The sequence below is a fragment of the Phanerochaete carnosa genome, assembly GCF_000300595.1.
Source record: "Phanerochaete carnosa HHB-10118-sp unplaced genomic scaffold PHACAscaffold_3, whole genome shotgun sequence".
Taxonomy (NCBI): domain Eukaryota; kingdom Fungi; phylum Basidiomycota; class Agaricomycetes; order Polyporales; family Phanerochaetaceae; genus Phanerochaete; species Phanerochaete carnosa.
The window spans coordinates 759374-786517 of NW_006767630.1; the positions used below are offsets into that span (position 1 = coordinate 759374).

Consider the following 27144-nt stretch of genomic DNA (forward strand, 5'->3'; position numbering starts at 1 on the left):
GCTATGCCGTCGGGGTCTCGTGTGGTTCGTGATCAAAGCATGCGTATAGCAAAAGGTTTTCAGTACCTTAAAATTCGCGTACGGGGCGTGAGTGTTTTCAGACCTCAATTCACACAAAGAGGAAGAGGTTTGTCTCGTGAGAGCATCAGCATAGATCTGGGACTCCGAATCTCTACTATAATATAGAAGCATCGAATGCACCATGCATCCCGCAAGCCAGAGTCGATGCATGTCGCTGACAAAAGCCCTACCCGCTTGAGTTATCCACGGTCGGAGCGAGGAACGTCATAAATGTTCGGCGTTGTCTGAGTCGCCTTCGGCGGCACGTCGATGTCGGTTCCGTTGATGGCGGATCAAGCTGGTACATCAGCCAATTGCAGGCTTCAAATTCCGTGACCACACGGTGCGGCGGCCTTATCACCAATTGCCTGAGCGTCCAAGCTCGAAGCGCCAAGGCCTCGCTTCCGCACATTCTGACTTGTCTTCCACTTCAAAAGCCTGGGGCAAGGGACAGAACGAGGCTGTCGCACAATGCCTCAGCTTCAGCTGCCTGTGGCAGTCGCTCTCGGCGTTCTTGCCCTGCTCAGCGCAGCACTCTTCACTCTCTCAAAACCGGTCGAAGGCAAGGTCCAGCTCTCAGAAATTGTACGCGATGCCACGTCGCATGATCCGTTCGACGTGACTAAAGCGGAGGATATCATCGACGGCGAGCCTGTAGACGAGAAAAAGTTTTGGTCGAGGGTGTGTTAGCAGTGTCTTGAGAAATGTGTATGGGATAGTTGAACTCCCTCCTATTAGATGAGACTCTGGAAAGTCTTCCTCACTCTCGTGCTTGCTGCCATTCTTGTGCTCGAAACTGTCGCTCTTGCATGGTCTGTCGTGGAGGCAGATCGCACCGCTGTCGCAGTGTACTCGATTCGTGCTGCGTTTGCCCTTTACGTGGTCATCGTCGCAGGCTACTCAGTCAAGCTCGAATACTCCCCGCACTGGCACTGCGTCCTGCACTTATCTGTGTTGACCTTCTTCGCTGTATCGCTGCTTGGCACGCTTGCAATCCTGCCTTCCACGCCAATGCCAGTCTCGGCCAGTCGAGTCTTGCCCTCGCCAGTTGTACCAAATGCAGTCTGGTACACAGAAGTTGTCCTCTACATTCTCGCCTGCGCGATAGCCTCCACGATCCCCCGCGGCCCGCCACTGCACTTCCCCTCCGAGCGCATCTACTCCGACAAGACCCTCATGGCGGTCACGTCCAAGTACCCAGACAACGTCTGCGGGAGCGTGAACGCGTCCGTCTGGGACACGCTCCTTTTCTCGTACACGACCAAGGTCGTCCTGCTCGGCTACACGTCCGAGTCCCTCGAGATCGGCGACCTGCCGATCCTGCCCGCGGACATGCGCGCGACGCACATCTTCGCGACGATGCGCGCTGCGATGAAGAAGTGGAAGCTCCAGATTGGGACCTGGAGCCCGCGCCCGGGCAGCGGCTGGCAGCTCGTGTACCGACTCGTGCGCAGCAACCTCGCGGCGCTCACCGCGCTCTTTGTCCTCGCGGCCGTCTCGGCCGTGCTGTTCTACGCGCCAGCCTTCTTCCTCCAGCTCGTCGTCGCGTATCTCGAGGCGGACCCGGAGCGGAAGGACCGCGGCTGGGGCTGGGTCTTCTGCGCGGGCCTGTTTTTCAGCAATGCCGTTTGTCAACTCAGTAAGCGCCCCCGTCATCGACGAATGTGCACCTGTTTGACATGAATTTTCAGTCACCGGTCAGCTCTGGTCGCTCTCGACTACAACCCTGCAGGTCCGGTTGCGCGTGCAACTTAACTCGATCCTGTTCGCCAAGACACTCGTGCGCAAGGACGTCGCGTCTGCGTCGGGATCAGCACCAGGCGCGGACAGCGCTGCGAATGGTGAAGCGCCCGCGGAGGCGCCCGCCGCCGACGGGGACAAGAAGAAGGAGGATGAGGGCGAGTTCGCAAGCAAGGCGCAGATAATGACGCTCATGACGACGGACGTGGACCGCGTGAGCGAGTTCGCGTGGCATATCTTCACGCTCGTCGACTCGCCGATCGAGGTCGTCATCGGCACGCTCTTCCTGTACCACCTCCTCGGCGTGTCGTGCTTTTTTGGCCTCGCCGTGACGTGCCTGTTCCTGCCTCTGAACCACTTCGCGGGCAAGGTCGTCGTCGGCGCGCAGGACAACCTGATGAAGGCGAGGGACGAGCGCGTGGCGCTAATGAATGAGGTTCGTTTGAATGCTGCGATCTCTGTAACTGCGCAGCTCATGTCAGATGTAGATTCTCGGTGGTATCCGCATGCTCAAGGTTTGATCGATTTGTGCTCCTTGGTGGATTTTCAAGCTCAAATATGGTCTAGTTCATGGCTTGGGAACGCAGTTTCGAACAGCGGGTGCTGAAGATTCGTGACCGTGAGCTTAAGTATCAAAAGCTCAACTATACCATTGAGGTAGATGATCAGATTTTCTTACCTTTCACATAATATTGACCTTGGTCTTCAGACGCTTTGGAACGCTATCTGGTATGTAGCGAATGGGACAAACATTTTTGCTGGCTGATCATCTTGAAGGAATGGCTCGCCGATTTTGGTGACCCTGGTTGCGTTCTGGCACTTCGCGGTATATCGCGGCCAAGTCCTTACACCATCGATTGCCTTCACATCCATCAGCGGTGCGTCGAATGAACTTGCCAATCTGCTGATATTGATCTCGAGGTTGTAGTGTTCAACGAGATGAAGTTCGCTCTGAACGCTCTTCCAGAGACCTTGATTAACATGCTCCAGGTCAGCCAGTCTCTAGATTCAGTTTTTTTTTTTTTTTCCCTCGCGTGCTGACTTTGTACGATCAGTCACTTGTCTCCGCGCGCCGCATCGAAAAATACCTCGGGGGAGCGGAAGTCACAGTCGTCGGACCTCTCGACATCCAAGATCAGCGTATCGCACTACAGTCCGCGACCATCACTTGGCCGCAGGACCGTACGCGTGGCGGGAGCTCCGTGCCGTCCACCGCCGCGTCGACTCCTCGCCAGAAGTTTGTGCTCGTGGACTTGTCGCTCGAGTTCCCGCAGGGCGAACTCTCGCTCATCTGTGGGAAGCTCGGGAGCGGGAAGACTCTGCTTTTGCTTGGTACGTGTTGAGCAAGACCGAAAAGGGCGGGAGGCTGATGATTGTTTGTAGCATTGCTTGGTGAGGCGGATCTGCTCACGGGTCAGCTCCTCTGTCCGCGCTCGCCGCCCGATACTCTTGCCTCGTTCGCCGGAAAACTTGTCCCTGATGAGGAGTGGGTCGTCTCTGGTGTCTGCGCGTATGTCCCCCAGGCAAGTTTGTCTCTTGTTCCTTGGTAACCTTGTCTGACGTGCGCTCAGTCTGCCTGGCTTCGTAACGCCTCTATCCGCGACAACATTCTGTTCGATCTTCCCTACGTCGAAGAACGCTACCAGAAGACGCTCGAAGTCTGCGCTCTGCTCAGTGACTTGCAGATTCTTGAGGACGGTGACATGTCTGAGATTGGCGAGCGTGGTGTCAACTTATCGGGTGGTCAAAAAGCTCGAGGTGTGTTCCATTTATGTGAGCGCGGCCAAATTGATTACTGACGCTAAGATAGTATCTTTGGCTCGTGCCGTCTACTCTAGGGCATCGATCCTGCTACTTGATGATGTCCTTTCTGCCGGTCAGTAGGCTTTGTATGGTATGAAGTACGTGACAGCTAACAGCGACCGTCAGTTGACGCGCACACCGCACACCACCTGTATCACGAATGTCTCAAGGGCGACCTCATGCGCGGCCGCACGATCATCCTCGTCTCACACCACGTCCAGCTATGCGCCCCAGGCGCCTCCTACGTCGTTGCGCTCGACAACGGCCGCCTCCAATTCGCGGGCGACCAAACCACGTTCCAGGCATCGGGCGTTCTGACGACGCTCAGCCAGTCCGGGGCGACAGACGCTGCTGACACGAAGGAGGAGACCGCCGTGCCCGAGATCGAGGAGATCGTGGACGAGAAGGCGCCGGTGCCAGCAAGCGCGGAGGACACATCCGAGACGAGCTCGACTGCGGCGGCCACCGCGGTTGACGGGGACGCCCCGCCGCTGGCGAGGAAGGCGCCGAGGAAGCTCGTCGAGGAGGAGAAGCGTGCTGTCGGACGGATCGGCAAGGATATCTGGGCGACGTACCTCGGGGCATGCGGCGGGCCTGGTTATTGGGTCTTGTTCAGTCTGGCGCTTGCGGTGGCTGCGGCGAGTCCTGTGTTGGAGAATGGGTGGCTCAAGTACGCGTCTCATGACGTTTTCCTGAGTGTTGCACTGACCTAGGACTCGGCAGGATTTGGTCTGGATCTGCTCTCGAGACTGAAAACCAAAAGAGTGCCTCGTACTATATCACCGTGTATGCCATCGTACGTCAGCTACATGTATGTTGCTTGTAAGCATGCTGAAGCTCTCGTTCTAGATCACCGGCCTCGGTTTGGTCGTCACTACCCTGAGGTGGTTCGTTCTCTGTACGTGCTAACAAATTCCTCCAAGATCGTGGCTCATCAATTCGCAGATCGTGGAGGAATTCATGCTTCGAGAGTCTTGTACAAACGTATGTTTTGCTCATTCGGTCGCTCTAGATTTCTATGACATCTCTTGATAGGCTTATTGGAGGGTGTGCTTTTCGCTAACATTCGCTTCCACGACACGGTTTCTCGAGGACGGCTTCTCAACCGATTTGGGAAAGATTTCGAGGGTACGTAAATACTGTTTGACGGTTCGTTTTCAAGTTGACGCCCTGCTTTTAGGTGTCGATAGCAATTTGCCGGACAACTTTGGACGCAGCGTTATGTATGCACTGTCTGCGGCTACGACCTATGTGACCATTACGATCATCGGTGGCTTGCCGTTCCTGGTCATAGCTGTGCTGATTGCGTTCTTGTACTACAACGGTGAGTTTGTTGTCGGAATCTTAGTCGAGACATGACTGAATAATACTGTAGTTGGCAAGGTTTACGGTCAGACGTCCAGAGATATGCGCCGCCTGGGTATGTCTGTAGCATTGCCCGGATGCTGACTTATGCTGATGCAAACTCTAGATTCTGTGACACGGTCGCCTCTTTATTCCATCTATGGCGAGACGATTGCAGGTGTTACCGTCATCCGGGCGTTCGGCGCTTCATCGAAGTTCCTGCGGGACATGTTGTGCTGCGTCGATACTGTGGGTTCGCCAAGTGCCGTACATGACAGAAATTAACGTTTCCGTAGAACACGAACCCTTACTACTGGATGTGGGGAGGTTAATGCCCATTTACTTCCGTTTATCGCGCTTGCTGATCGATTCTCTAGCCAATCGCTGGTTGTCTGCTCGGTTCAACTTGCTTTCTGCTGCCGTGGTCGGTGCTACTGCTTTCATGACCGTCCTGACGCCAGGCATTTCGGCGTCAACAGCTGGCTTCGCACTAGCCTTCGCATCGACTGTCACGATGGATGTGCGCTCCTTGCATAATCTTACGTCCTGTTCGAATGTTGACAATCTTACTTGCAGCTCTTGTTTATGGTGCGGTGCCATACACGAACCCAAAGGCATCCCATCTTACCATCTCTTCATAGGTCCGACGCTTTGTTGGTCTGGAGCAGTCAATGGTGTGTCAATACCTCGTTTCCCTCCCTGAGTAATTATCATTGAAACTTTCGTAGGTTGCTGTTGAGCGTATCAAGGAATACACAGAGATCAGGCGTGAACCCTCAGAATTCATCGAGCCCCGTCCTTCCGCCAGCTGGCCAGAGAAGGGCGAGATCAAGGTCGAAGGCCTCGTGATCAAATATGCTGTACGTTGTCTCCGCTGATATATTTGAAGGTGCTCATGCTTCGCACAGCCCGAACTGCCGAATGTTCTGCACAATCTCAACTTTGAAGTCAAGCCTGGCGAGAAGATTGGCGTTCTTGGCAGAACGGGCTCCGGCAAGAGTACTCTCGCCCTATCCTTCTTCCGATTCGTCGAGCCAGCTGGCGGTCGCATCGTTATCGATGGTGTCGATGTCGCTGATGTTGGCTTGACAGATCTCAGGAGTCGGTTGACAATCATCCCTCGTAAGTGTTCAGCATCCATATGCAATATACTGTTACTCATCGGCTCTCTAGAGGATCCTACCATCCTGAGTGGTACACTCCGTTCTACGCTAGATGTCTTCAACGAATACCAAGATGCTGAGATCGTACGTCCAATCATCTCGTGCCAGTTCCACTATATATTTATGCCGCAACCACAGTATGAAGCACTCCGCAGAGTTCACCTCATTCCTTCAGATGGTTCAACAGAAGACCCAGAGACGATTAACGCGAACGTGTTCCGCAATCTGGACTCTTCCGTCTCGGAAGGCGGGGAGAACTTCTCCACTGGGTATGCCTATCATCATCTTCTTGCGACTATTGCTGATAGAAGTAAAGTGAGAAGCAGTTGCTTTGTATGGCTCGTGCCATTCTCAAGCGAACGAAGGTACTGTTGATGGACGAGGTACGTCGTTTTTGGCACTAGGGTCATCGGTCTTGAGCTCATCATTATCTTAGGCGACTGCCAGGCAGGCCGTTTGGCGCAGCTTCTTGGCAAACCACAGACTGACTTTGTCGTTCTAGTGTGGACTACGCTACAGATGAGCTCATCGGCAAGACAATACGACAGTAAGTAGTGCAAGCAAGATTTCCATACTTGTGCTGACATAATCTTTGCAGCGGGTTCGCTGAAAGCACTATCCTTACTATCGCGCATCGACTGCGCACGATCATTGACTACGACAGGGTGAGTGGCTGGACTGCGCACTGCACTCCTGTGCCATATCTAACCGTAGCTTTGCGCAGGTCATGCTTCTCGATCAGGGGCGCATCGCTGAGTTCGACAAGCCGGCAAAGCTTCTCTCCGACCCTTCGTCAAAATTCCATGCCCTGTGCAAGGCTACAGGCAAGAATGAGTTTGCGATGCTGAAAAAGATGGCTGGTGTCCCATGAGACGTAGCCTGTAGACGACGATATCTGTAACTATACTTTGGAACAGACCTGACTAGAGTTCATATTGCGATAGCTGTCAAGTTCTGTGGGTTGTCACGTCATACGTCTGGATGCCGATCTAGACTTCGCAATTGGTGCGATCTTCGACGACCCAGTTGCGCGGGCATTTGGTGAGTGAACCTTATCATCTTGCCGGCATTATGGGGACATAGCATCGATATCGTGATTCGGGAGTCGAGTCAGGCTGACGACTCGGGCCTCAGGTAGAACTCCCAGGGCATTAATCATAATTCGACGACGGCAGCAATACGCGCGCAGCTTGTTCGCAGCTGACTCGTCCTTTGACTCACGACCGGCGGCGCTCATTTGTGACTCGCGCGACGGTTGCAGCTGCTACGGAACTCTTGACCTTCTCACCGCAGCATACTCTCACTCTTAACACCGCACTCCACAGTACCGCAAGCACACTCGCTTTCCTATAAGAACGTATCGCCATGTCGCCCATTCAGAAGACAGCTATACAGAACGAACGTCGTTGCGATAGGTTAGTCTCTCAGCTGCGAGCATCACCTGCACGTAGACTCAGTTCTTGGGGAAATAATCAGAATACGTTTATTTCTATGGATATAATCCCGAGAACCACTGACAACGCCGGCAGTGGGTTCAGCCCCCCAACAGGGAGCAACGCCGCTGTCGGCAGCCATACTAGCGCGACAACTCGCATCGCGCTGCCCATTGTTCTTATTCTCGTTATCTTTGTGCTCGTTATCTTGTTCGGTCTATATTGTAGGAAGGTTCTGCATCGCAGCAGGATCGGCCCCATAAGACTAGATATCTTTGGTTCCCAACTTCGCCCAGAACTCTGGGACGTCCGTCTAGGCCGTCCTGAGGACAGGAACATCCCGTTGAGCGCCATGCAAGTGAGCCGTCATCTCTTACCTTTAGTGCTGAACATCTTGACGAATCATGCTCTTCTCTATAGCCAGTGGCACTTCGGCGCGGCAATTCGCCGCCGTCTACGCCTCCATCCACAACGCCTCCGTCTCCTCGCTTTGACCCCGCCGTTCGATCAGGTCAAACCATAGGCATTCGCTCAAGCCTTGAGTCGAATGAGCTTCATACTGTCTTCCATGTCGCTATGCCTAGGCCTGCTCGTTCGAGGCGAAGTAGCCAGGATGGAGAGGGCCCTCGGACCTTGCCAGAGGGTCTGACTTTCGGCATTATTTGGCACTCGTAGGAGGAGATTTTCAGGGCTACTAGAGGGTGCACGTTATGGAAATATGATGCTATCATTTGTAACTTATTGCAGAAAAGGTCTTACGACTGTCGTCCCATTTTCGAAGCTCCAAAGCTTTCACAACCATATTAATATTCAGTGAAATTGCGCCTCCAGCGTCTAGTATTGGGAAAGTTTACGTGTGCTTGCCTCGAGTCCGACTTCTCATCGCCTGCTTGCTCTCTGTCTCTCACCGGCACTACTGGTCGAGACAAGCTCGATGTTAGTGCTATCTTCGTATTTTGTCCCAACTTAATAGCGCGTCTGGTTACTCACGAACGCCTCAGCATCTAGTTCCTGAGGTATATCGTGCTGGCCTGTGTGAAAGGCGCTCAGTAATCGACTGCAATCCGAGCGTAGCGGAGCGTCATCTCAACAGGTCGCGGCGGCCAAAGGCTTGCCATACCTACATTGCCAATGTCACACCCAATAAGATGGCAACGGGCGTACGACTTCCACCCAATTGGACATACGCCGCCGACATCGCTAGTCCGGGATATTCCACCCGAGAAGGACGCAAACATCCTAATCCTGCAATGCAGTGATCCTCACTATATCTTCTACACTCTTTACTCCAGCGGTTCTGATGACTCATTATGTATGTTTTGACTCGACTGTCGTCTTCGTATGACTGCGTTTTGTCTGACGATAGGCTCTTTTAAGCCACGCGTAAATTGGACTTCACCCGCTCCAACGATGAGCCCGCCATCCTTGGTATGTGTCACCACGCCTTCCCTATTTATAGCTCACTCTTTTTTGAACTAAGCGAGGAATATCTTGCTCTACACCTTGATTCTACGAGACGACTTTGACAGCAAGAAACATTTGATCTGGAATATCTTTTACCATCTACTCCTAGATGATGCTTCGCTATCGCTTCTCATTGAACAATGTAGGAATATTTCTCTGCTATCGAGACAAACAGAGGCCTGGGACACCGGAAAGTACGCCGAGTTTATCAAAATCGGTACTCAACTCACGCTGCAAGAGCTGCACCACCACTGGAGTTGGTACGCTCGTACGGGTACCTTCAACGACACTCACAAGACAAGGCTCAAGGACAAGCTTTTACGCTACCAGAAGAAACACCAGAAATACTACCGTGGCTTCGTTAACACGTTCCCGGCACGAGCAACAGGACCGATGTGGATGGACGCTGGAGTGATCATGAACGAGGCTTACCACCGTTACTGGGAAACTGGGACCACATATACCCGCGAGTATGATATCCAGAACGCAGTTTATGTCAACCCCCTCTTCGCGTACTCCAATTCTCAGCAAACATTCGCTACTAACGATTTCACCGCACCCCTCGCGACATTCTTGATGGCAGATGCGTTCTGCTCACTCCACCCCGCAGACTCTTCCACTTGGCCGAAACCTACTGTCGATGATCTGCATGCTGTTGCACGATCGCAATTCTACACGTGGTGCCTCTGTTTCCGCTCCTGTGTACAGTCACGTAAGGTCATTCTTCGTCACATTTACAGCGATCCCCTGGCGCTTGGGCTGACTCTGCAAGAATATGCGCGCTCTAAACGCACCTCGATAGCATGTCGCGTAAAGCCATGGCGGGCGGCGTTTCTAGTCCTGGACGGCGATGGTTTTTGCGCAGATACTAGTAAACCATCCGCCCTGTTATATTTCGACGTGATAGACACCGCGAACCTAAGCGATACTCAAGGCATACTTAACGTACTCGTCGCCTGCATACCCGTCCTCAAGACTACGGCATGGGCAACTCTGTATACGGAAACTCAGGACGTATATGGCGATGATCCCGTCACGGATTCACTGGTCCAACTCTGTGGTGACCTCGGTACCATGTCCCTCTTTCTCGACCTAGCACCAATATCCTATCTGTCCAAGTTTCGAAGCGAGGCCAACATCGAAGAACTAACCTCGCGCCAGCTGATTCTCAGTGTCAAGGGGTTCGTAGAAAGACTCACCTGGCGACGACCGTCGTGTCTCGAGACGAACGACAGGACCTTGGTTGTTACAGCTCCCCAGATGGAGGACTTCCTGTACAACCTCTGCCTCCAGATGTTCCAGCGCGAGGCTGTTAGTCCAGACGACGAGACAGAGGGCTCAGAGCATGAACGTAGTCGGGCGCACTACTGCCGCCGCTCCTTCGCGCTGCTCGTCCGCCACCTAGCAAGCCGGGTCTCGACCGACTGGGCCGCGGTAGTCGAGAACCTCGGGGACCGCATGAACATGTCCTACGATCTCATGATTGCTAGAGTCAGCCTCTTCGACTATGCATGTCAGTTTTACCAAACGGGCGTCCACTCAGAGCTACACTACCGGCTCGGGAACGTGATGCACCTTGAGAGTAGGCTGTACAGCCGGCTCCGCGAGTGGAGAGACATTCCGCCAGTGGTGTGGCTCGCGTTCCCTGTCCCGCGCGCGACGCTCCGGGTGCTAGATGAGAAGGATGCGCCGCACAACCCACCAATCTCCGTCGGCGTCGGCTCGGAGGTTAGCGACGAGTCATATCATTTCCCGAGCTTTGAACCTTTCTTCGGCTCGTTGACCATCGAAAGCCACGCCGACCGTGCACGGGCATATATCACTGAAGATACGCAGGGGCGGCGTGGGGACTCGCCGCTTATCGTCACATTCTGCATGCCAACGCATCTGCTCGCGCGCCCAGCGGGCATGGAGATGTCGGTGCGTCTGCTTGTGCTCAAGACGCCTGAGACGACCAAGTTCTACGCCAAATACGGTAACGTCGGTCGCTTCTTCGAACTCTCTACAACGGACCCGCGCGTGCACGTCCTCACGCAGCCACCCACCCTTCGCAGGGACGCGAAGGTTGAGCCGCTTATTAACTCCCCCATCTTTCGTGCGGTTTCTGTCCCGGACTCGGTTCACATCGGCTTTGACAACAAAAAAGAGAAGGTGGCAACGATGACCGTGCGTACCACGTTCGAGGATCCTGAGATCAAAGCCGCGCTTACGGACAAGGTGGCGACCCCAGTCGACTTCGAACATACATGCTATTGCGTTGTGCGAGTTAAACTTGGCTCTCGCTTTCATCGAGACGTGCTGTTCCCATACCCAATCGACGGAACGAAAGTCAGGATCCGACTCTCTCGTCGCGAGTCATGGGTCGAAGTGCGTATTTCAGCAGCCCTTTTATTTGCTTTTAGTTGACTTGGGAATACGGATTTTTATAGGCCATTGCTGTCCCGTCACCGTTAGGAAAGTCCTCCGTCGAGCTACCCAAGCACTGTTTCCCAATGATCGCCGACGCCAGCGGAAGTGTGCCTTGGAACTTACACCGTATCTTATTGGGCCGCCTGCCCCAGTTGTCAACAAAGAGCGTTAACATGCTCCGCTGGGTACACCGACACGTCGACTTTGCCTTCTCCAGACAGGAGAACCAGGCGCGAAGCGATCCATTGGCTAATAAAGACACGCTCACCTTAATCAAGAGCACGATATCTTCCATATTTAAAAACTTCCTTGGCTCGAGGGACACGCCCGGGCGGAGTACGATTATGCTCGCACGCCAGGACGGCAGCCTCGACTTCATGCTCTTTGTGGCCGGCCTGCGTCTCGACGCTGCTGCACACACTGTTGTGCTTGATAGCTTCATCCCGCACGCGTCTACAGATGCCCTTCGCCGGCTCACCAATAGCCTATGCTCAAAGGCAGCACGCATCACACTCTTCAATGAAGAATCTCGTGTGTGGAGGCGGCTCCTGCTTGTGCTGGCTGAGCGCTGCAGAGAGTGGCGACACGCGCCCGAGTGTCGGTATCTCTCTACCACGGCAGGCGAAGCACCGCTCCCGCTGGACGAGTGGCCGCTCTGTGAGTGTGGGCAGGGCAGAGATATAGATGCCCTCAGGCGCAAGAAGGACTGGGCTCCCTTTGCGCCTTACACGACACGTGTGGCGGTGAGTCAGCTCTTCGCGGTGTCATATCTCGAGGTTATGTGCGGCAACGTCTTGCATGACAAGATGATCATCTTCGACGAGCATAATGTTCCCGTGGGGAACATGAGGCTGCTCTTAGATGAGGGAGGTAGGGACGGCAAGGACGACTGGGATACGTACTGTGGGCTGTGTTTGAACTGGCTGCCTCCCGGGACCAGAAAGCTCTGCCAGCAGTGCAAAGCGCAAGTATATTGCAGCCAGGAGTGTCAGAGGTTGCACTGGCGAAATCATAAAAGTGCATGCATGGAGGCAGGGAGGCGTGACTAGGTGACAGGACGGTGCTGATGTGTAATCTACGCCGCTAAATAATGTTACAAAAATACCGATTATGCTAGCATTTAATAAAGATGGTCTAGCTACGTGAGAATATAGCTGTTTTAATAATAATAAAATTCGACCTTATTGTAGTGGAGTGTTGAACGGTAACGCATGACGCACTCCCTCACCAGCCTGTAATCTCAGTTTTGCTGGAGCGCCTAGTGAGGGCAGTCCAAACCAGCTGCTATAAGTAACACTGTATCCTCTGGCCTACTGAATGCTCAACTTCCGCCTTGTGATTAGATGGAGCGGAGGGCGGCGCATCAAATTGATCATGAGACGCATCAGAGTTTGGCGCCTAATGAAAAGCGCGCGAGTCTGTTTCGTTCGTTCATATTAGAATACGAGAGAGTGACCCTTGCTACGCACGGGCAAAGAGAATTGAGAAGAGAAATCTAATGAGAAGTGAGATGAACGCGCCGCCCGCCGCCAACCTTCGGTTGACTGGGCGTGCAGCGCCCCCCTAAGAGGCGCTTCGTGAGAGGGATCACTGGCCAATGAGTGCGTCTGTCTCGGGCTTTGACGCCCGATGTGTTTTAGCTGTATTAGATGTGGTGCGCGTTGCATGTCCACCAAATTAACAGGACATAAATACCATGTTCTTGATACTCCTCGCATCGGCTGCATTCGGTGAAGCTTGCCGGACGCAACTTGATCGTGTGTTTATCTCCGAGTCCGGACCTGATTAATGGTAGTATGAATGAGTGCATTATGCATTCTCTGCAGCCTGTAGGATATCGTGTTATAACGAGGAATGATACTGTACCTTCCGGTGCGCCACGTGTCGCATAGCCTCCTGCCGCCGTTCTCAAGAGCCGGCGCCGCTGCTTTTCACATTCCTCTCTACTAAAGTCTATGTGTAAGATCATTTGGGCCTGCGGCACAAAACTTACGAGACAAAGTCTGCATGTCTTTACTACCACTCTGTACACTACAGTACGGTCGTGCCTGGGCTACCGCCACAATTTTACCGCTGGATTCCTGACCGGTATCACAGGTCACCGTCAAGCTCACCGCTCCACCGGCCTGTTGGCCTATTATCACATACCACAAAATCGCCCCCCCCCCGCGATGACCGTATGACTTTCATTATATGTCTGGGCAACTGCTCGCTGGCCGCCGTCCTTGGCCACTTCGACGTTTCATCCATCCAGGCTATGCCACAAAGACAGGATCCAGATGCCCTTCCTCTAGTCAAGAGTGACGTCTCACCATGCAGTGCATGCACTTCACATGAGCTTTCTCTCTACTCACTATGGCTCTGGCAGCTCCAGGCTTCGCATTCCCGGCTAAGCGGCAGCTTGGACCACCAGGAGGTCTACCAATCACTCTTTTGGATAGTCCTGGAAGCATTACTGCCCCTACAAATGGCACCACCGTAACTGAGGTCAGCCGCCGTTTGTGTTCGAGTAGCAGTTCCAGAGTTCGGCCACTGTCCTGGCCAATTCAGCTGATTACATCCAACTTGAGTTCGACCTACGGGTTTAGCAACTACTTGTACTACTTTGGGGACTATGTGGTCAATAATTTCCCAGGTTGGTACTCCATGCACCTTGACATCTTAAACATAGTGGCTCACAATTCCTCCAGAAGGACCATTTGGGCCCAGCCCCCTGCTTTCCACCACTTCATCTCCAAATACATCACACTAGGTGGTAGGTGCAGTCTGTTTGCTTGCCATAACCAGCCAAAAGCTAGGCGAACAAGAATCTGTGTTTAACCGGTTTTCATTCAAGAAAACTTGGAGACAAAACTTCCTTTTCCGCTAGTTTTGTCGCGTTTCAGTCTCTTTTGGCCGGTTTTGCACCAATTTACGCACTAATTTCCCCCAATGTACAACCGGGGAACAATTGGTTCTTGTTTTCCCAATTTTGGCCGGGTTTCTTCAAGAAAAAAACCGTGCTTATCACCCTGTGTCACCCTCACACGCACCGTCAAAGCAACCATCTGGCTCCACCGCCTCCTCATGACTGGAAAGAGTCGCTTTCCAGATTCAGAAACAATCCTGAAGGTCAGGTCGACCAAACCTGTCGTATATTAGAGTGTATAGTATAGACTACGTTCTACACATCCGAATTGGTGTGCGCTTAACCCCCCGCGTCTGAAACCAGACTATACCTTTTCGCACCGCTGGCCGCTGAGCGCTTAGCGCCCGCCGCCGTCCGCCACCGCTCCCTCCCTGCTGTCCCGAGGATCGAGGACCTGAAGGGTGAGCAGAGTTTCTGATACCGTGAATAGCCACACAGCTATGTATCGCGGCGTTGAAAACTTGCGAGCAATATAGATGGAACGAATAGTCTCTCAGACCAATCACGGACTGGCAACGTTATTGGGATGGAAATGACGCTTCCTGTTATTCTCAAACACATGAACGGCCTTCTGCTACTATCTTCGCTCACAATTGAGCCACCCCGTATCTGTATCTGTGGACTAGATTCTTCCGCCAATGCATCCAGAGAGTCTTCAACGAAGCACTGCTGACGGGAGTGGTGTACGATGGAAGTGGGCACAGCAAATGTGTTGATAGAAGACTCTCCCAGTTAGTTATAACTGGGCGGCTGGTAGTAGATCCTCACTACAGCTCGCCTCTCTCCCTTTCTCACCCCAAATATGTCGGCGCAGTCAGACCAGGCCCTCGTCCAAGCCTACTCACAGCTGTAAGCGTTACGGCTCACCACTGTTTGCACTTGACGAGCCAATCCTCATGCATTTCCCTTCCAGCCTCGTGTCAGGCTATGCCAATGTAGCTGCCTCGTGCAAGTACATTCTTCGCTTCCCATCAGCACGTCGCTTACAGTATCTGTCCTTAGGCCTCATCATCTATGAATTCTTGATCACCGTCAACGACGAGATCAACATCGTCTGGAAGAGGTCCATCACTGTGTCCGCTGTTCTCCTTGGCTCGGTGCGATGGTGCGTGCTTCTAACAGCCATTCTGCAATCTCCGCAGCAAACTCCAAATGTAAGTCTTGCACGACCTTGACCATGTGAACTTGAAAATGATGCTTCTTGTAGGAGTAAGTCGTTTCCTTATAACTCATCTACCAGAGATTGCTTACCGAAACTCGACACAGCTGTCTACCGCTTAATATTGTGAACTGGATAATCTTCCTCACTGGATTCGTCCAGATCTCACGTACGCCTCAAGTGTCTCGCTAGACTCCGAAACGCCCACTGACCTCCACGCGCCAGTCTTCTCCGCTCTGCGCGTCTTCGCGATTTGGAACAGGAGCTATATTTGGTCGCTTGTAGTGTTTGCACTAAGCATGGCGCCGTTCGTGACGAACCTAGTGCGTATCGCGTCTGCTCGAACTCTGAGTACGTCCTGGTTGACACATCTGTGCAGATTGAAGCGACGGTGTCGAAGTATAGTTCCACCACGGAGCCATTCTTTGGTGTGGTATGCATCCAGAAGACGCCATTCTCCGTGCAGAAGACAAGTATGTAGGTGTACACACATGCCTGCTGTCGTCCACAAATGCTCATTTCCTGTGATGCAGACGTATGTCCTGCAGCAGAATCTTTAGGAGTGTTGGAGGTATTGACAACACTTGTTCATAGTCGTGTACATCACCCGCAGTTCACCACTCGTCGCCGATACGGTAGTGCTCATCCTGACGTGGATCAAGACCTTCGGGCACTGGAGGAGCGCTCGCAGTGTCAACATCAGGGTGCCGCTAACGACGTGTCTGCTGCGAGACGGTCAGCTGTTCTCTATGCGCTACCGCATTTTTGACCGCTGAAATCTTTCTACTCGCGCAGGAACGCTCTATTTTATGTGAACATGACAACAAAGCTGTTTATCCGAGGGAGCCGCTCACAGGCAAAAATGAATACAGGTCGCTGCTAGCGATTAATATCGCTCAGCTGCTGACCTACAACTTCCCTGCGGTACGTCCGGACACGAGTATGTATGTTGGTAGCTGACGCTGTACTTGAGGGCACGTCAGCCGTGTCCGCGTTTATAACGATCCTGGTGCGTACGCAACTCTTGACTCATTTTTTGGTGCTCATATCTTAGCCGCGCAGCCTCTGCTGCTCGTCAATCGCTTCATGATCAACCTACGCACGGTCAACTCGGAGGCGCCGGACTACTCGCTATGCGTCGGTGATCAGCAGCAAGGACCGCCGACATTGCAAGTCAGAGGCCCAGTGAATCGATTGGGTAATATTGGGGGGACGCTGCAGGATGGCTTGGAAGACGAGCCCTGGGTCCAGGAGGATAGCTCCGCAGGGGTGGACGAGGTGGGCCCTCGTCAGACTAGCGCGGAAGCGTGAACCAATATAGGTGACCACGGTAGATCGTGCTCTATTCCAGGTCAATAGTGAGATTTTTAGACGTATGTGAGCAGGAGATTTGTAGCTTGTGGCACCGAATGATTCCGATTGATGGTGTGTTGTCGAACCTCTCGGGCGACCCTCTGCTATCCAGACTTGCGAAGATTCTTGATTTACGGGAGAGCGCAGGCTGGTGGCAATGTCCGCGCTTGGTATGAGTCGCGTTGAGAGCCTATTCTGGACCTGACTCTCGAATCTAGCCTTCGGCGGTGAAACTGTGAAGATCGAAACCGAGAAGACAGCAGATAGTGCCTGAGTAGTAGCAGAAGGGAGAAGATGCCAGAGCGGTCTGCGAAGTCCAAAGGCCGTGTTATAGCCTGGTGTGTTCCACTGCCGAGCCTCACCTTGTTGGTTTAGGACTCAAGCCTTCCTATGAAATGCCATCAATGCAGGACGTCTAATCTCCGTCGCAAATTATCCCCCTTCAGCCACAATACCGCCGCCGGTAGAAATCACTGCCACAGAAGCCGCAGCGCTCGTCGCTATATTTTCCCCAGTGTCTGCCATGGATCCCAGATGCGGGCCCCTCGAGCTCCCGGCAGCCGCCGCTTGATATAACGAGCCTGTAGACGAAGTGCGCTGTTGGCAAAATCGCCATATCGATCTGAAAGATAGACAGCGTGGTATCTTGCTTGTCATCTTAAACGATGTTTGCATTTGAGCTTGAATCGTACTTCGAACATTGGGCCCTGAATGACAGCGTACGCCTCCCTACCAGCAACTGCGGAACATCGGGTCAGGTTCATATAGCTAGGACCGTACCGGCCCGAACGTGAGGAACTGTGCAAGGTCGCTCTGGCCGACTAGTGTCAGAGTCGCTGGAACATTGAAGACTCCACAATGCCTGTCTGAAGCGGAGAAGCTGGAAGGGACTCCATTTTTTCGATATGTTGTAGATTCATCGTTCACACAAAGCCGCTCTTTCTCCTGCACACCATATCCAATAGTAGTACGGACGACTGAGCATATTGGACCTACGTGTAAGTGACTGTGCACAAAACTCAGGCTGCTGTAGGGTGCGCTCACAGATTTGGAGAAGTACACTGCCAAGTGCTGGAAGCCTAGAGGTAATCCTCACCCCGAAGTTTATGAGAATGCGCCTTCTCCTTCGACTACTCGTTCGCTGGCTCGGCATATAGTAGGTTAATGCCTCTGCGGGAGGTAAAAATTCCACCAGCAGTCCGGGACGGTGACATGAGGTGTAGATGTCCCCGCGAACGGAAAGCGATATAAGGGGCATTAATGTGAAAGCAACACTCGCATCGACTGCAGCACTCCCGGCTAGTTCTGAGCTGCATGTAAATTTTAGATCAGATTCCGTAGTTTCCCCGGTTGGTACTCAGCATATTGAACTGTGTATGTGTGCTATATTCGACTGCGGTGTTTGAGACTGAGGCGCAGCTTTAGTCTGCTGCTAACAGAGTAGGGCAAACATAGCCTCCGGGTTACACCGCTGACCTCTTGATCAGCTCGCTGACGCCCTCGGTACCCGCTATCCGCTCCAAGCGCATATAGTCATATTGCGAGTACAGTATCTTGCAGGTGACGTCCGAGGGCTCGACGCCGTCGTCGAGGAACGGATACGACAGGAGCTCAGTGTAGAACTGTGGATGGTCGGGCGGCCCGTAGAAGATCAAATTGCGGATCCCGCGAATTTTGTATCTGAGGACGCGACGTGAGTCCTGACGGTAGCGCGAACAACTGGCGCTTTCGCACTCACCGACGGAAAAAGTGGAAGCGCTCACTGATGAGAAGGAAAGACTTTTTGCCACCGAAGAAAGCTTGGCGCGCCCGCGAAATGTCCTGGTTCGATGAGTACCTGAAGGCGACGCAAGTGTTTCAGTAAAGCTGGCGACGATGGACATATCAGCGAGACATACTCCGATAGCACAGCAAAAGATACGCCGGCGGTCTTGCGGAAGTGGTTCTGGACCCTAATGAAATCGAACGATGAAGGGATGAAGATGGCGGTGTTTGTGCTTTGCACCGCCGATTTCAGCACCCCGGGCAACATCTATAGCAGACCGTGTCAAGGAAGTTCTGACACACGTGGCAGGAATGTTGCTAACCTGGGTTGTGAAGTGCTGGAAGCGCTTGTCAGGTTCGTCCTTCGGGCTGGAACAGTCGAACAGAACAAAATTCTTGCCAATGGTGGCATGTAAGGACACACGGGGCACGGCCGCAGTAGTCATGGACCCACCTGGTCAACACCCTCAGGCACGGGGACGGGCCGCCAGCGACATACTGTCCGTACTTTGCCGGCCACATTTAAGAGGCTGTTATTGAACAGCGCACGTGTTTCTGGAGTCTCGTATGCTGACAATAGAACCGACTGGCGAAGGAAGGCAGCGCTGAGTACTTTTCAGTCTAGGTTCAGCAATCCAGGGTGGACAAACTCTCAAACTTACTGCCCGTCAAGGTACCACGGCTTTATGCGGGAGAAGTCGACATCGTGTGACTCCTTCGGAAGCTTATTAAGGTCCGAGATGATAAACTGAAACCATAGAATGAAATTACACAACTGCCTGTGAGACACTGTAGGCGTACCTGGATGTGTTCCCAATTCTGCATTGTGAGAGCGTCCATTTGATCCACAATGAGGAGTTCAATGGACGACAAGAAGTCTGCGTTTCTGAAGAAGGTCTGTTTTAGTATCGGGTCACATATTAATCGGAAGGACGCACTTTTCTTTCTCGATAGACATCCTCAGACCCAGCGGACTTGCGAGGATGATATCACAACCGTAGAACTCCGCAAAAAGCTTCACACTCTTGCGAGTCAACTTGACACCGAGCCTGAAGCTGTCATCGACATTGCCTTTAAACATCTCGACGTGATCTTTGGGATATATACCGGGCTCGGCGGCAAGAAGCTTGTCCACTGCCCCTGGTGGCAAACCGTACTCCGACTCGAAGCGGGACCTGTTCTCCACCTGAAACGAGGGTGACGGGGTATGCGTTGTAAGTGCAGATATCCAACGCTGGGCAAATGACCGGAAAGGCAAAAGGATGAGCACGGAAGGCCGGGTAAATCCTTGATCTTGAACGTCCTCAGGCACAGGCGCGCCGGATTTTGTGGCGTGGGTTATGCGCTCGTTATTCTTGAGAATTCGTCTTCGCTTTCTGAAGCAAGATAAGAAACGAATGCCTGTGGCAAGGTCGGCGGGACGTACTTCGTGACATGATTAAGGGCATGGAGGGCTATGGCTTCCCTTATTAATTGTTGCGAGTCTAGAGGTGTACGCGTAACATATAGATCTTTGTTTGAGGACAAAGTGGTCAGAACATCGTCCTGCAGAGCCGCGAGTTCTAACGAAGAAGAAATTCATGAGTTCGCAAGAACTTTCATGAAACGCGTGGGCTTGCCTTTCGACAGTTTCGTTTGCCGTTGTTGGAATGGCGTCCGTAACCTATCCAAGATCTGGAAAACCTTCGATACATGCGTTTTTAGATGGTATATGTATGCACTTACCGCTGGCTTCTCGCGCTTTTCAGCCATACTTTCTTCGGCCTCCAGCACATAGTCCACTGCGCCTCCCAATTTCCCGTACAGCGCTCGGTGTGTCTTCCACGATCTGTTCTCTACGGCTTGGCGTTTCATTTCGGACATATCAGAAGAGTTGGGACCAAAATGGCTCTCATAGAGATCAGCCGAACTCTCTAGTACACTGTGAGCAGCAAAATTAGCGAACGACCGAGTTAGACGCACCGTCAGCGGTTTCGTCGTCTCCTTCAGTCTCTTGGACATCCTTTGCAGCGTCAATAGTAGCAATACCCTCTGTATTCTCCTTTTGTGTCTCTGGCGAAGTGCTCTCTTGCTCGTTAACCTGCACTTCGCCGAAGTGAACGTTCCGCCGCTTGTTCAGTTTCTCTGAAGGTCTAGCATCATCGAGGATCCATTTTCGCTTTCTAGCTTTTGTCGCAGAGACGTTGATCAGCGTCAGAAGCTGTGTGGTTGTTCCGTTTCCTCGGTCTATAGCCATTGCTGCAAGAGTTGGCGGGCTGCAGAAGCTCAAGAAAGGAAATGCCATTATCTAAGCAAAATGTCACGTGATTTTCACGTGCTTCGTCTCCATCGGCTTTTCGTGCCGCTTTCCCGGCCCTGAACCTTGCACAGTTGCTTTCACTCGACGAGCTCAACAAGGGCCGTCACCAGCGATTCTCGCGTTCATACTCTTCTTCAGACACAGGCTGTGCACACGAATTATTTCATACAGCTTTATCTGATTTTTGCAGCCCTTTACGACTCCGTTTACTCCTCACCGTCGAGCTCTTCGTAGTGCCGGAAGATGCCCTCGCTGTATTTCTGGCGACGGCCGCTCGTGAGATATTCCTTGATCCCGCTCTCGCCCCCAACTCTTTCTTTCAATGCGAAGACTTTGTCATACTTCCCACTCTTTTTCAACGCCGCAATGCGCCTGGGGAAGGCGAAGCTCACGCCATCCAGCACCTGCGCGGCCAGCGGCTATTGAGTGCTCATGCACGGGCAGGATGACGTGGAGCAATCTCACCTGGAAGAGGACCAAGTCTGCCGTCGTCGTCGTCGAGCCTACCAGGTATGTCCCGCCGTTTGTCTTCGCCTCTGGGTTCGACTCGAGGACCTTCTCGAAATACCCCAGGAACTTTGGGAGTCGGGAGGCGCGGTAAGCCTTCGTTTTCGCAATGGCAGCCTCTTTCTGGTTCGCATAGTAGTCCCCTACGTCAATTGGATGATGGGTGTCGTGTGTCTAGGTACGCTCGTCATTCCAATCCAACGACGACTGTCACAAAGGACTCACTTCATTGTTAAGATCAAGAGCCGTCAATACCAACTGATTCACTGTGCTGCGTGCCTCTTCCTCGTCTTCCCCTTCCTTCTCTCCCGCCAAACCGAATTTAGGTGCTACGTGGTTCAGGATCGCAGGTGTCTGAGAAATAATTCGCCCAGAAGGAAGCTTTAACGCAGGTGGAGCGAAATGAGGAGGGAAACCACTGTTCTTGGGGTCGATTATAGTAGAGAACATCTTGCCTGGATCGTTGACCTCCGTGTAGGGGACGCCGGCATACTCGAACGCAAGACGAACATACTCGCCGCGTCCTGGAATGCCTGGCCACTGCCTTCCACGATGAGCGACTTCACCTTGTCCAGAGCTCAGCAAACGCACGTAGTACAGGGTATATTCCTCGCGCTTCTTGGAGACAGACTCGGCAGCGGCTTTTTTGGACATCCTCAACGATAGGGAAGGCGCAGGTAGGGTGAGTACGAACTTTCGTCTCTGTGCTGCTCCCAGTCTTATAGCTGATGCAGATAGCCTGATTTAATGCGGAGAAGTCATAGGACTGTCGACCACGATGGACAACCTGCCGACTCTCACCATCCGTGTGCGCATGTCATTCCTCTTAGTCAGCACTGACGTCACGAGTTCTCGTGCTGCGTCGCGCTCAGGGCTGATGCGCTCCGTGTGTCCAGAGACACCCACTACCACCCAGTGGTGTCCAGAGCGCTTGGCGCTGCATTTGGCCCTGAGTACAGTGTATACGGCTCTGTTCGTCGACAATAACAACATTGCTACTGCCTCTGGAGAGTCGTCTGCTCGCCTCTCGCTCGAATAGGTCGCCAAGCTTTGTGGCCGCCCTTTCACCGCTGTATGAATCACTTTGCCCCCGTCGCGACTAGCACATACACCATTGCCTACTGGATCTCTTTGCCAAGTCAACGACTGTGTCGGCCGCATTGCCTTCGTCACGTGTACCGCTGTTATCGGTAAGATCAGTAGCGGTCATCATCCCTCCTTTACCAATAACAGCTCAGACAGGTGCCAAAAGTCCCCAGCGCCGATTGCCTCGCTATTCCCTGTACCTCAAATCTCCTTGCTCTCACTGTCATGCCACGCCAAACGCCAACGATGAGGCAACATTGGCAGAAATCTCGTAACCCCAGGAAATGAAGCTATCAACTGCCCACGGGAGGTATGGAGGGTATGCTTCCCTGTTTCGCCGCTTCTACATGCTTCGAAAATCCTGACGAAGTTACAGGCTGCTCTGAACACGACTTGTTGGTGCCGAGTACATGAATCTAGGGCGTTACGCTGCATTTTGAGCTGCCGAATCAATAGACACAAAATGGTAAGCACATATCTCAGTTCAATTCGCCGTACGGTTGAGAACAGCCTTCATTCACTGTGGAAGGACGAGTTACGAGCTCATTCAATGTGACGCAGCCCAAGGCTCCGGTCTGCTTTCCTGATCTTACGCGGTTTCTGCGTGCACTGTATTAGCACCGCTGGCGATTATGCAGGACGAAGAGAAGTTGCTGGTCACCAGGGTAGCTGGATAGGAGTCACGACTTGGGGCAGACCGCGCTTTGTAGGGGGTTGGATCTTGGCTTGTGGGTACGGGGAGCAGTAACGACGAATTGCGGTGCCATGCTATGCGCTGGTACTCGGACCGCACATCCTGAGTCCATAGGCCCAGCCCGGTTCCAATGCCGGCACATCAGATCCTGACGTTATTGGAACTGCACCGGAACTCTTCGCCCTAACACATCAGCTTCCCAGGCGTAAGCGTTGTGATGGTACGGCCCTCATTATACAGACTTCGGTAAGTGCACAAAATTTGCAGTGCCGCGCAGGTCTTGTGTTCCGAGTTCAGTCTATTTACCTCGGTTTCTTAATTAGAGTTAATTCAGTGGCGATATATGGCGTCCTCATACGCACGATGCGCGAGGGTTCGGACCGCCACGTCCCATGGCGCTCATCCTCATTCCCGGTCAGTTTGTCGGTGTCGCTTGGTCAGCTATTATTCGATATAACATGGCATATTGACGGCTAACTCGGCTTCTGGAAGACGCGAGAGCAGTCGCTTTGCGATCCCTATTCCGACTGGAGTCGGAAAATCGCAATTCGCGCTGCACTCGTGCCGTACGAAAAAGTTCTCATTGGTTCCAACACTCGGGGTCTTTTTAATCTGACTCAAAATGTAGGCCGGATAGCGAGCAGTCCGCGTAATGTCGTAGAAGGCTCGGCCTGCGGAACTCAGCCATCGGCGAAAAATGCCTCCGGAATGTCAGCAAGTTCGGCTGGCAATCCGAGGGTTGAACGCGATTTTCCCTCTCCACAGTTCTTGTCCTTCCATTTTCCCCCTCGAGGCTCACATAATTTGCATTATCATCACTGCGTTCCACATGAAGCTATGGTACGAAATCCATATGCACGTGCATCAGGCTGACGGCTATGTACTATTCCTCTGTGAGTAAATCTCCCGCTTTTAGCACTTAATTCCGGCGCCGTTGACCATGGGCTGCTCTGATAGGAGCTGTTTACGTCAGAACGGCCGGCCCATTGACGAGCCACTGTCTCTGTGAAGATGATGAGCGGTCTCCGTTTTGGTAGTCGCACTGAAGGCATTGCGGAGATTGTCTGGCCCTACTACCTGATGATAAGATATCGTGAGTATTCCGTGTGTACGGACCCGCGCACCGTTGATTTCGATTTCGCGGCGGCAGGGGAGCTAGACATTCTTACCGCCAAAACTTCCCAATGTGGCCCCATGGACCGTCCTTTTACGTCTAGATGCACGTAGCCGTGCATCTTTAGTGCATTCAGGAACATGATAACATCTGTTAGAGCATCCGCTCGTTCTTGGAACGTAAGTGCTTTGTTCATGCCTTTGTCGTATTTTGACGAGTATTCGTCTCTAACTTCTAGCGAGGCTCTTCCTAGTCGCCGTGGTAAACCACACTATCCTAGGAATGAACGCGTTTACACTTAGAACTCCATGGCCTGCTGTTGCAACGGGAGGACCCTGACTGCGCACACGGGGTCATGTACGTTTCCAGACGCAAGCCCTTCTTTCTCCATACGTCCGACGGGCATTCTCATGCACTGTCTGATGGTAGGTTCATTGCCTCGAGATTCTGACGTTGGTTCTCGAACGTTGCCACGCTAAGGGCAGTGTCTCACTAAGTCGTTCGGACCTGGCCGCAATTTTCTTTTTACGAAATAAGCTGAAGGGAACGTCGGCATTGTGCGGCTCCCCCAAAACACTGCTCAGACGCAACTGCCCCCGTCACCTGAAGGTCAGCCCCCTCATGTGCTTCAGGGTCACACCGGCCGTCCACGACGCTCACGAGCTCAGATAGTTCCTGCACAGCGCCTTATACCTCAGGATCCTCAGTCTGGTTCGGTTTCCGTGTCTGAGTCTTGGTTTTTTGTTCATTTTTGCAGGTCGCTTGCTCTGCTAATGAATCATCACCGCTGTTTTCTATCACGGCGGCCATGTACACCACCGACGCTCCTTGCAGGGTTGGAATGCTAGACGCCACTTTCCCTCTGCGGAGTTCAAAGTCAAACACACCATTTGCCGCGCCACGCTTCTCTGGGCTGTCTCGACCTCGTGTTGTTGGTGGAGTTCACGGAGGCAGGTCCCGAATATAGGGTTAGCCCACCGTTGTGGAACCTCGACAGCCTTACGGCTGCCTTCAACTCCTCACATGGAGATCTTGCCTGGAGAAGCCGTCGCTCGCATCTCAGGCCCGACCACTGCTCGCATCTCAGGCCCGACCACTGTCAGTTGACCACGCCTCGGAGCTCCTGAGCCTGACATTTGCCTGTTCTTTTAGTGCATGGTGCCGGCTTCGCGACCGATGTCTCCTGTTTAACGCGCAACAAAAGGGTCCTTGACGCTCAACAACGCCTTGTTCCTCACGACATTGGCGTCAGTCTCAAGATGGCCGCCGCAGGTTACTTCACTCCGTCGGACTATGGCTCAGTCAGCGTGCGAAGCGAGGCAAGGAGAGTCAGACATTGTTTCGGGCTGTGCGGGCCTTCGTCGTGATTTTCATGAGAAAATCACTGTTTTCCTTCGCTTATCACTAAACCCAGTAAGTCAACAGACACAAAGCTCAAGGTGACGCGATTTTCAGCCAGACCTTCAGCAACCTCGATACGCGACGTATGTACTCAGATACCTAATCCGGACGTCTGGTCCAAGTCTCGCTCATTTCCGTTCACTATAGGCTTCTCCCGCGGTCGCTTGTTTCATCTGAAACCCCGCTAACCCTGTACAATCTGCTATCAGGAGACAATACTGTACTGGTGAATGCCTCAGGTCCGCTCTGATCAGGGCGTGGCCTTGCCATTCTCGAATGATTATCGGATGCAATCGGCTCTGACCCGACCTCAAGGTACCTCGACCGTTGCGGCGGTTCTTGCGGAAAGATAGACCGACGTGCCGTCTTCAATCACCGCGGTGTGCTCTCTGCCGCACGTTTATGCATTTCTTTCCGGTTATACTATCCCAAGAGATAGACGTTATTCCCCGTCGAACGGCTTGGATGGTAGCTGCAGTTGGCTGTTATTTTTCATCCCCATAGTCATAACGGCGTTACACAGTCAACATCTCAACATTCTTGAACCTTGTATGTGTATTGGTAATAAGTACTTTCTTCCTACTGAGACCCGTCCCGCAGTGCCGTTCTCCACCCTTGCCGTTCGCACGCCGGACCAAACAAGCAACGGTAACACTCGCGCCGTCGTTGACAGTATAATTGAACGATGTCTTAGTTAGACTCTCAATCATTGCACCCGCATTGCGCCGAAATTGTCCATTTTTTGCACTGCTGCGCATCGCTCGTCCGTCCGCATACTTAGGATATTCACCTTTAATGAATTAGCGGAGGCCAATCCAGCCAGCTCCAGATGCTCTTCTTCTTGCACGCACCACAACAGAGATTGCTTACCATTACCTACACTTACTTAATCATCCGTATTTAGTGGTGTGCTTATGCGGTCTAACCGAGCACTAGTTTTTGGTTATGTTTTGTTAACGATCCGCACTGAGAGTTTGCGCTGAGCTCTTCTGGGGTGTTTTAGACGGTATGTGGGAAAGACATGCCTCTTTTGTCCTCACGTACATCACTGAAGGCCAAGTCCAGATTCCCTCTCTGCGACGATCTAATCCTCCATGGGACCACCGCATGAACAACAGGCCCCGTCGCGGAATCTACTCTCGTCACCGCCCAGGGTCACTTAACGCTATGTCGCGGATGCCCCTTGTCCATGGCTCCGACTCTATTTGCGCTTTTGATTCTATGCACGCTTTGCGCGCGGTCTCATCATGTCTCGTATCATGCAGGGTTGATACAGCACCTATACTGTTTTTTAATATCACGCTCTGCGACAACAAGTGTAGTGTGTCTCCTTTCAGGTACAATTCTGCATCATGCAGACCCCAACTACACTCCAACAGGTAATTCAGAAGATCCTCCATTTTAATCAATGGATACTCACTTACCCCATCGCAGAAATTATCT

The 27144-nt window shown here is 52.7% G+C and overlaps 5 protein-coding genes across 5 annotated transcripts; 3 read left to right on the plus strand and 2 right to left on the minus strand.

Moving 5' to 3' along the window:
• Positions 1–432: 432 nt before the first annotated feature.
• PHACADRAFT_182118 (uncharacterized protein) lies at positions 433–7047 on the plus strand. Its single transcript, XM_007392905.1, has 33 exons — positions 433–741; positions 799–1699; positions 1752–2236; positions 2289–2315; positions 2368–2457; positions 2510–2529; positions 2578–2678; positions 2729–2790; positions 2856–3132; positions 3184–3338; positions 3372–3558; positions 3611–3676; positions 3730–4273; positions 4327–4399; positions 4453–4501; positions 4549–4587; positions 4639–4731; positions 4784–4927; positions 4979–5023; positions 5075–5196; positions 5244–5274; positions 5325–5467; positions 5524–5535; positions 5589–5621; positions 5676–5807; positions 5856–6069; positions 6121–6194; positions 6249–6379; positions 6427–6493; positions 6547–6557; positions 6613–6657; positions 6709–6775; positions 6835–7047. The coding sequence occupies exons 1-33, from the start codon at positions 532–534 to the stop codon at positions 6979–6981; spliced, it is 4797 nt and encodes a 1598-aa protein (XP_007392967.1). The 5' UTR covers positions 433–531; the 3' UTR covers positions 6982–7047.
• Positions 7048–8533: 1486 nt separating this feature from the next.
• Positions 8534–16794, plus strand: PHACADRAFT_206512 (uncharacterized protein; the record flags this gene model as incomplete). Its single annotated transcript, XM_007392906.1, has 13 exons — positions 8534–8855; positions 8921–8971; positions 9024–11374; positions 11437–12319; positions 15327–15429; positions 15591–15652; positions 15709–15806; positions 15863–15956; positions 16078–16218; positions 16279–16294; positions 16356–16407; positions 16457–16492; positions 16546–16794. The coding sequence occupies exons 1-13, from the start codon at positions 8675–8677 to the stop codon at positions 16792–16794; spliced, it is 4317 nt and encodes a 1438-aa protein (XP_007392968.1). The 5' UTR covers positions 8534–8674.
• Positions 16795–18133: 1339 nt separating this feature from the next.
• PHACADRAFT_115880 (uncharacterized protein) lies at positions 18134–20852 on the minus strand. The gene is made up of 12 exons (XM_007392907.1): positions 20563–20852; positions 20326–20513; positions 20197–20263; positions 20027–20162; positions 19539–19976; positions 19402–19486; positions 19263–19348; positions 19055–19205; positions 18924–18995; positions 18735–18868; positions 18575–18673; positions 18134–18516 (listed from the first exon to the last, which is right to left on the minus strand). Exons 1-12 carry the CDS (start codon positions 20834–20836, stop codon positions 18300–18302), a joined length of 1947 nt encoding a protein of 648 aa, XP_007392969.1. The 5' UTR covers positions 20837–20852; the 3' UTR covers positions 18134–18299.
• A 166-nt stretch (positions 20853–21018) lies between these two features.
• Positions 21019–22088, minus strand: PHACADRAFT_251344 (uncharacterized protein). The gene is made up of 4 exons (XM_007392908.1): positions 21998–22088; positions 21632–21946; positions 21365–21580; positions 21019–21303 (listed from the first exon to the last, which is right to left on the minus strand). Exons 2-4 carry the CDS (start codon positions 21854–21856, stop codon positions 21106–21108), a joined length of 639 nt encoding a protein of 212 aa, XP_007392970.1. The 5' UTR covers positions 21857–21946; positions 21998–22088; the 3' UTR covers positions 21019–21105.
• A 28-nt stretch (positions 22089–22116) lies between these two features.
• On the plus strand, positions 22117–23657 carry PHACADRAFT_251345 (uncharacterized protein). The gene has a single exon (XM_007392909.1). The coding sequence runs from the start codon at positions 22185–22187 to the stop codon at positions 22443–22445; it is 261 nt and encodes an 86-aa protein (XP_007392971.1). The 5' UTR covers positions 22117–22184; the 3' UTR covers positions 22446–23657.
• The last annotated feature ends 3487 nt before the right edge of the window (positions 23658–27144 follow it).

Excerpts from the sequence above, each read along its gene's own strand:
- PHACADRAFT_251344 (XM_007392908.1), bottom strand. The coding sequence starts at position 21,856 with ATGTTCTCTACTATAATCGACCCCAAGAACAGTGGTTTCCCTCCTCAT. Across the intron at positions 21,581-21,631 it reads CTCTTGATCTTAACAATGAA|ACACACGACACCCATCATCC; the intron begins GTGAGTCCTTTG and ends GAGCGTACCTAG. Across the intron at positions 21,304-21,364 it reads CAGACTTGGTCCTCTTCCAG|GTGCTGGATGGCGTGAGCTT; the intron begins GTGAGATTGCTC and ends CTGGCCGCGCAG.
- PHACADRAFT_115880 (XM_007392907.1), bottom strand. The coding sequence starts at position 20,836 with ATGGCTATAGACCGAGGAAACGGAACAACCACACAGCTTCTGACGCTG. Across the intron at positions 19,977-20,026 it reads GCCCTTAATCATGTCACGAA|AAAGCGAAGACGAATTCTCA; the intron begins GTACGTCCCGCC and ends ATCTTGCTTCAG. Across the intron at positions 18,996-19,054 it reads TGCCTGAGGGTGTTGACCAG|AATTTTGTTCTGTTCGACTG; the intron begins GTGGGTCCATGA and ends ACCATTGGCAAG.
- PHACADRAFT_182118 (XM_007392905.1), top strand. The coding sequence starts at position 532 with ATGCCTCAGCTTCAGCTGCCTGTGGCAGTCGCTCTCGGCGTTCTTGCC. Across the intron at positions 5,622-5,675 it reads TTGGTCTGGAGCAGTCAATG|GTTGCTGTTGAGCGTATCAA; the intron begins GTGTGTCAATAC and ends AAACTTTCGTAG. Across the intron at positions 6,070-6,120 it reads TCGGTTGACAATCATCCCTC|AGGATCCTACCATCCTGAGT; the intron begins GTAAGTGTTCAG and ends TCGGCTCTCTAG.
- PHACADRAFT_251345 (XM_007392909.1), top strand. The coding sequence starts at position 22,185 with ATGGACAACCTGCCGACTCTCACCATCCGTGTGCGCATGTCATTCCTC.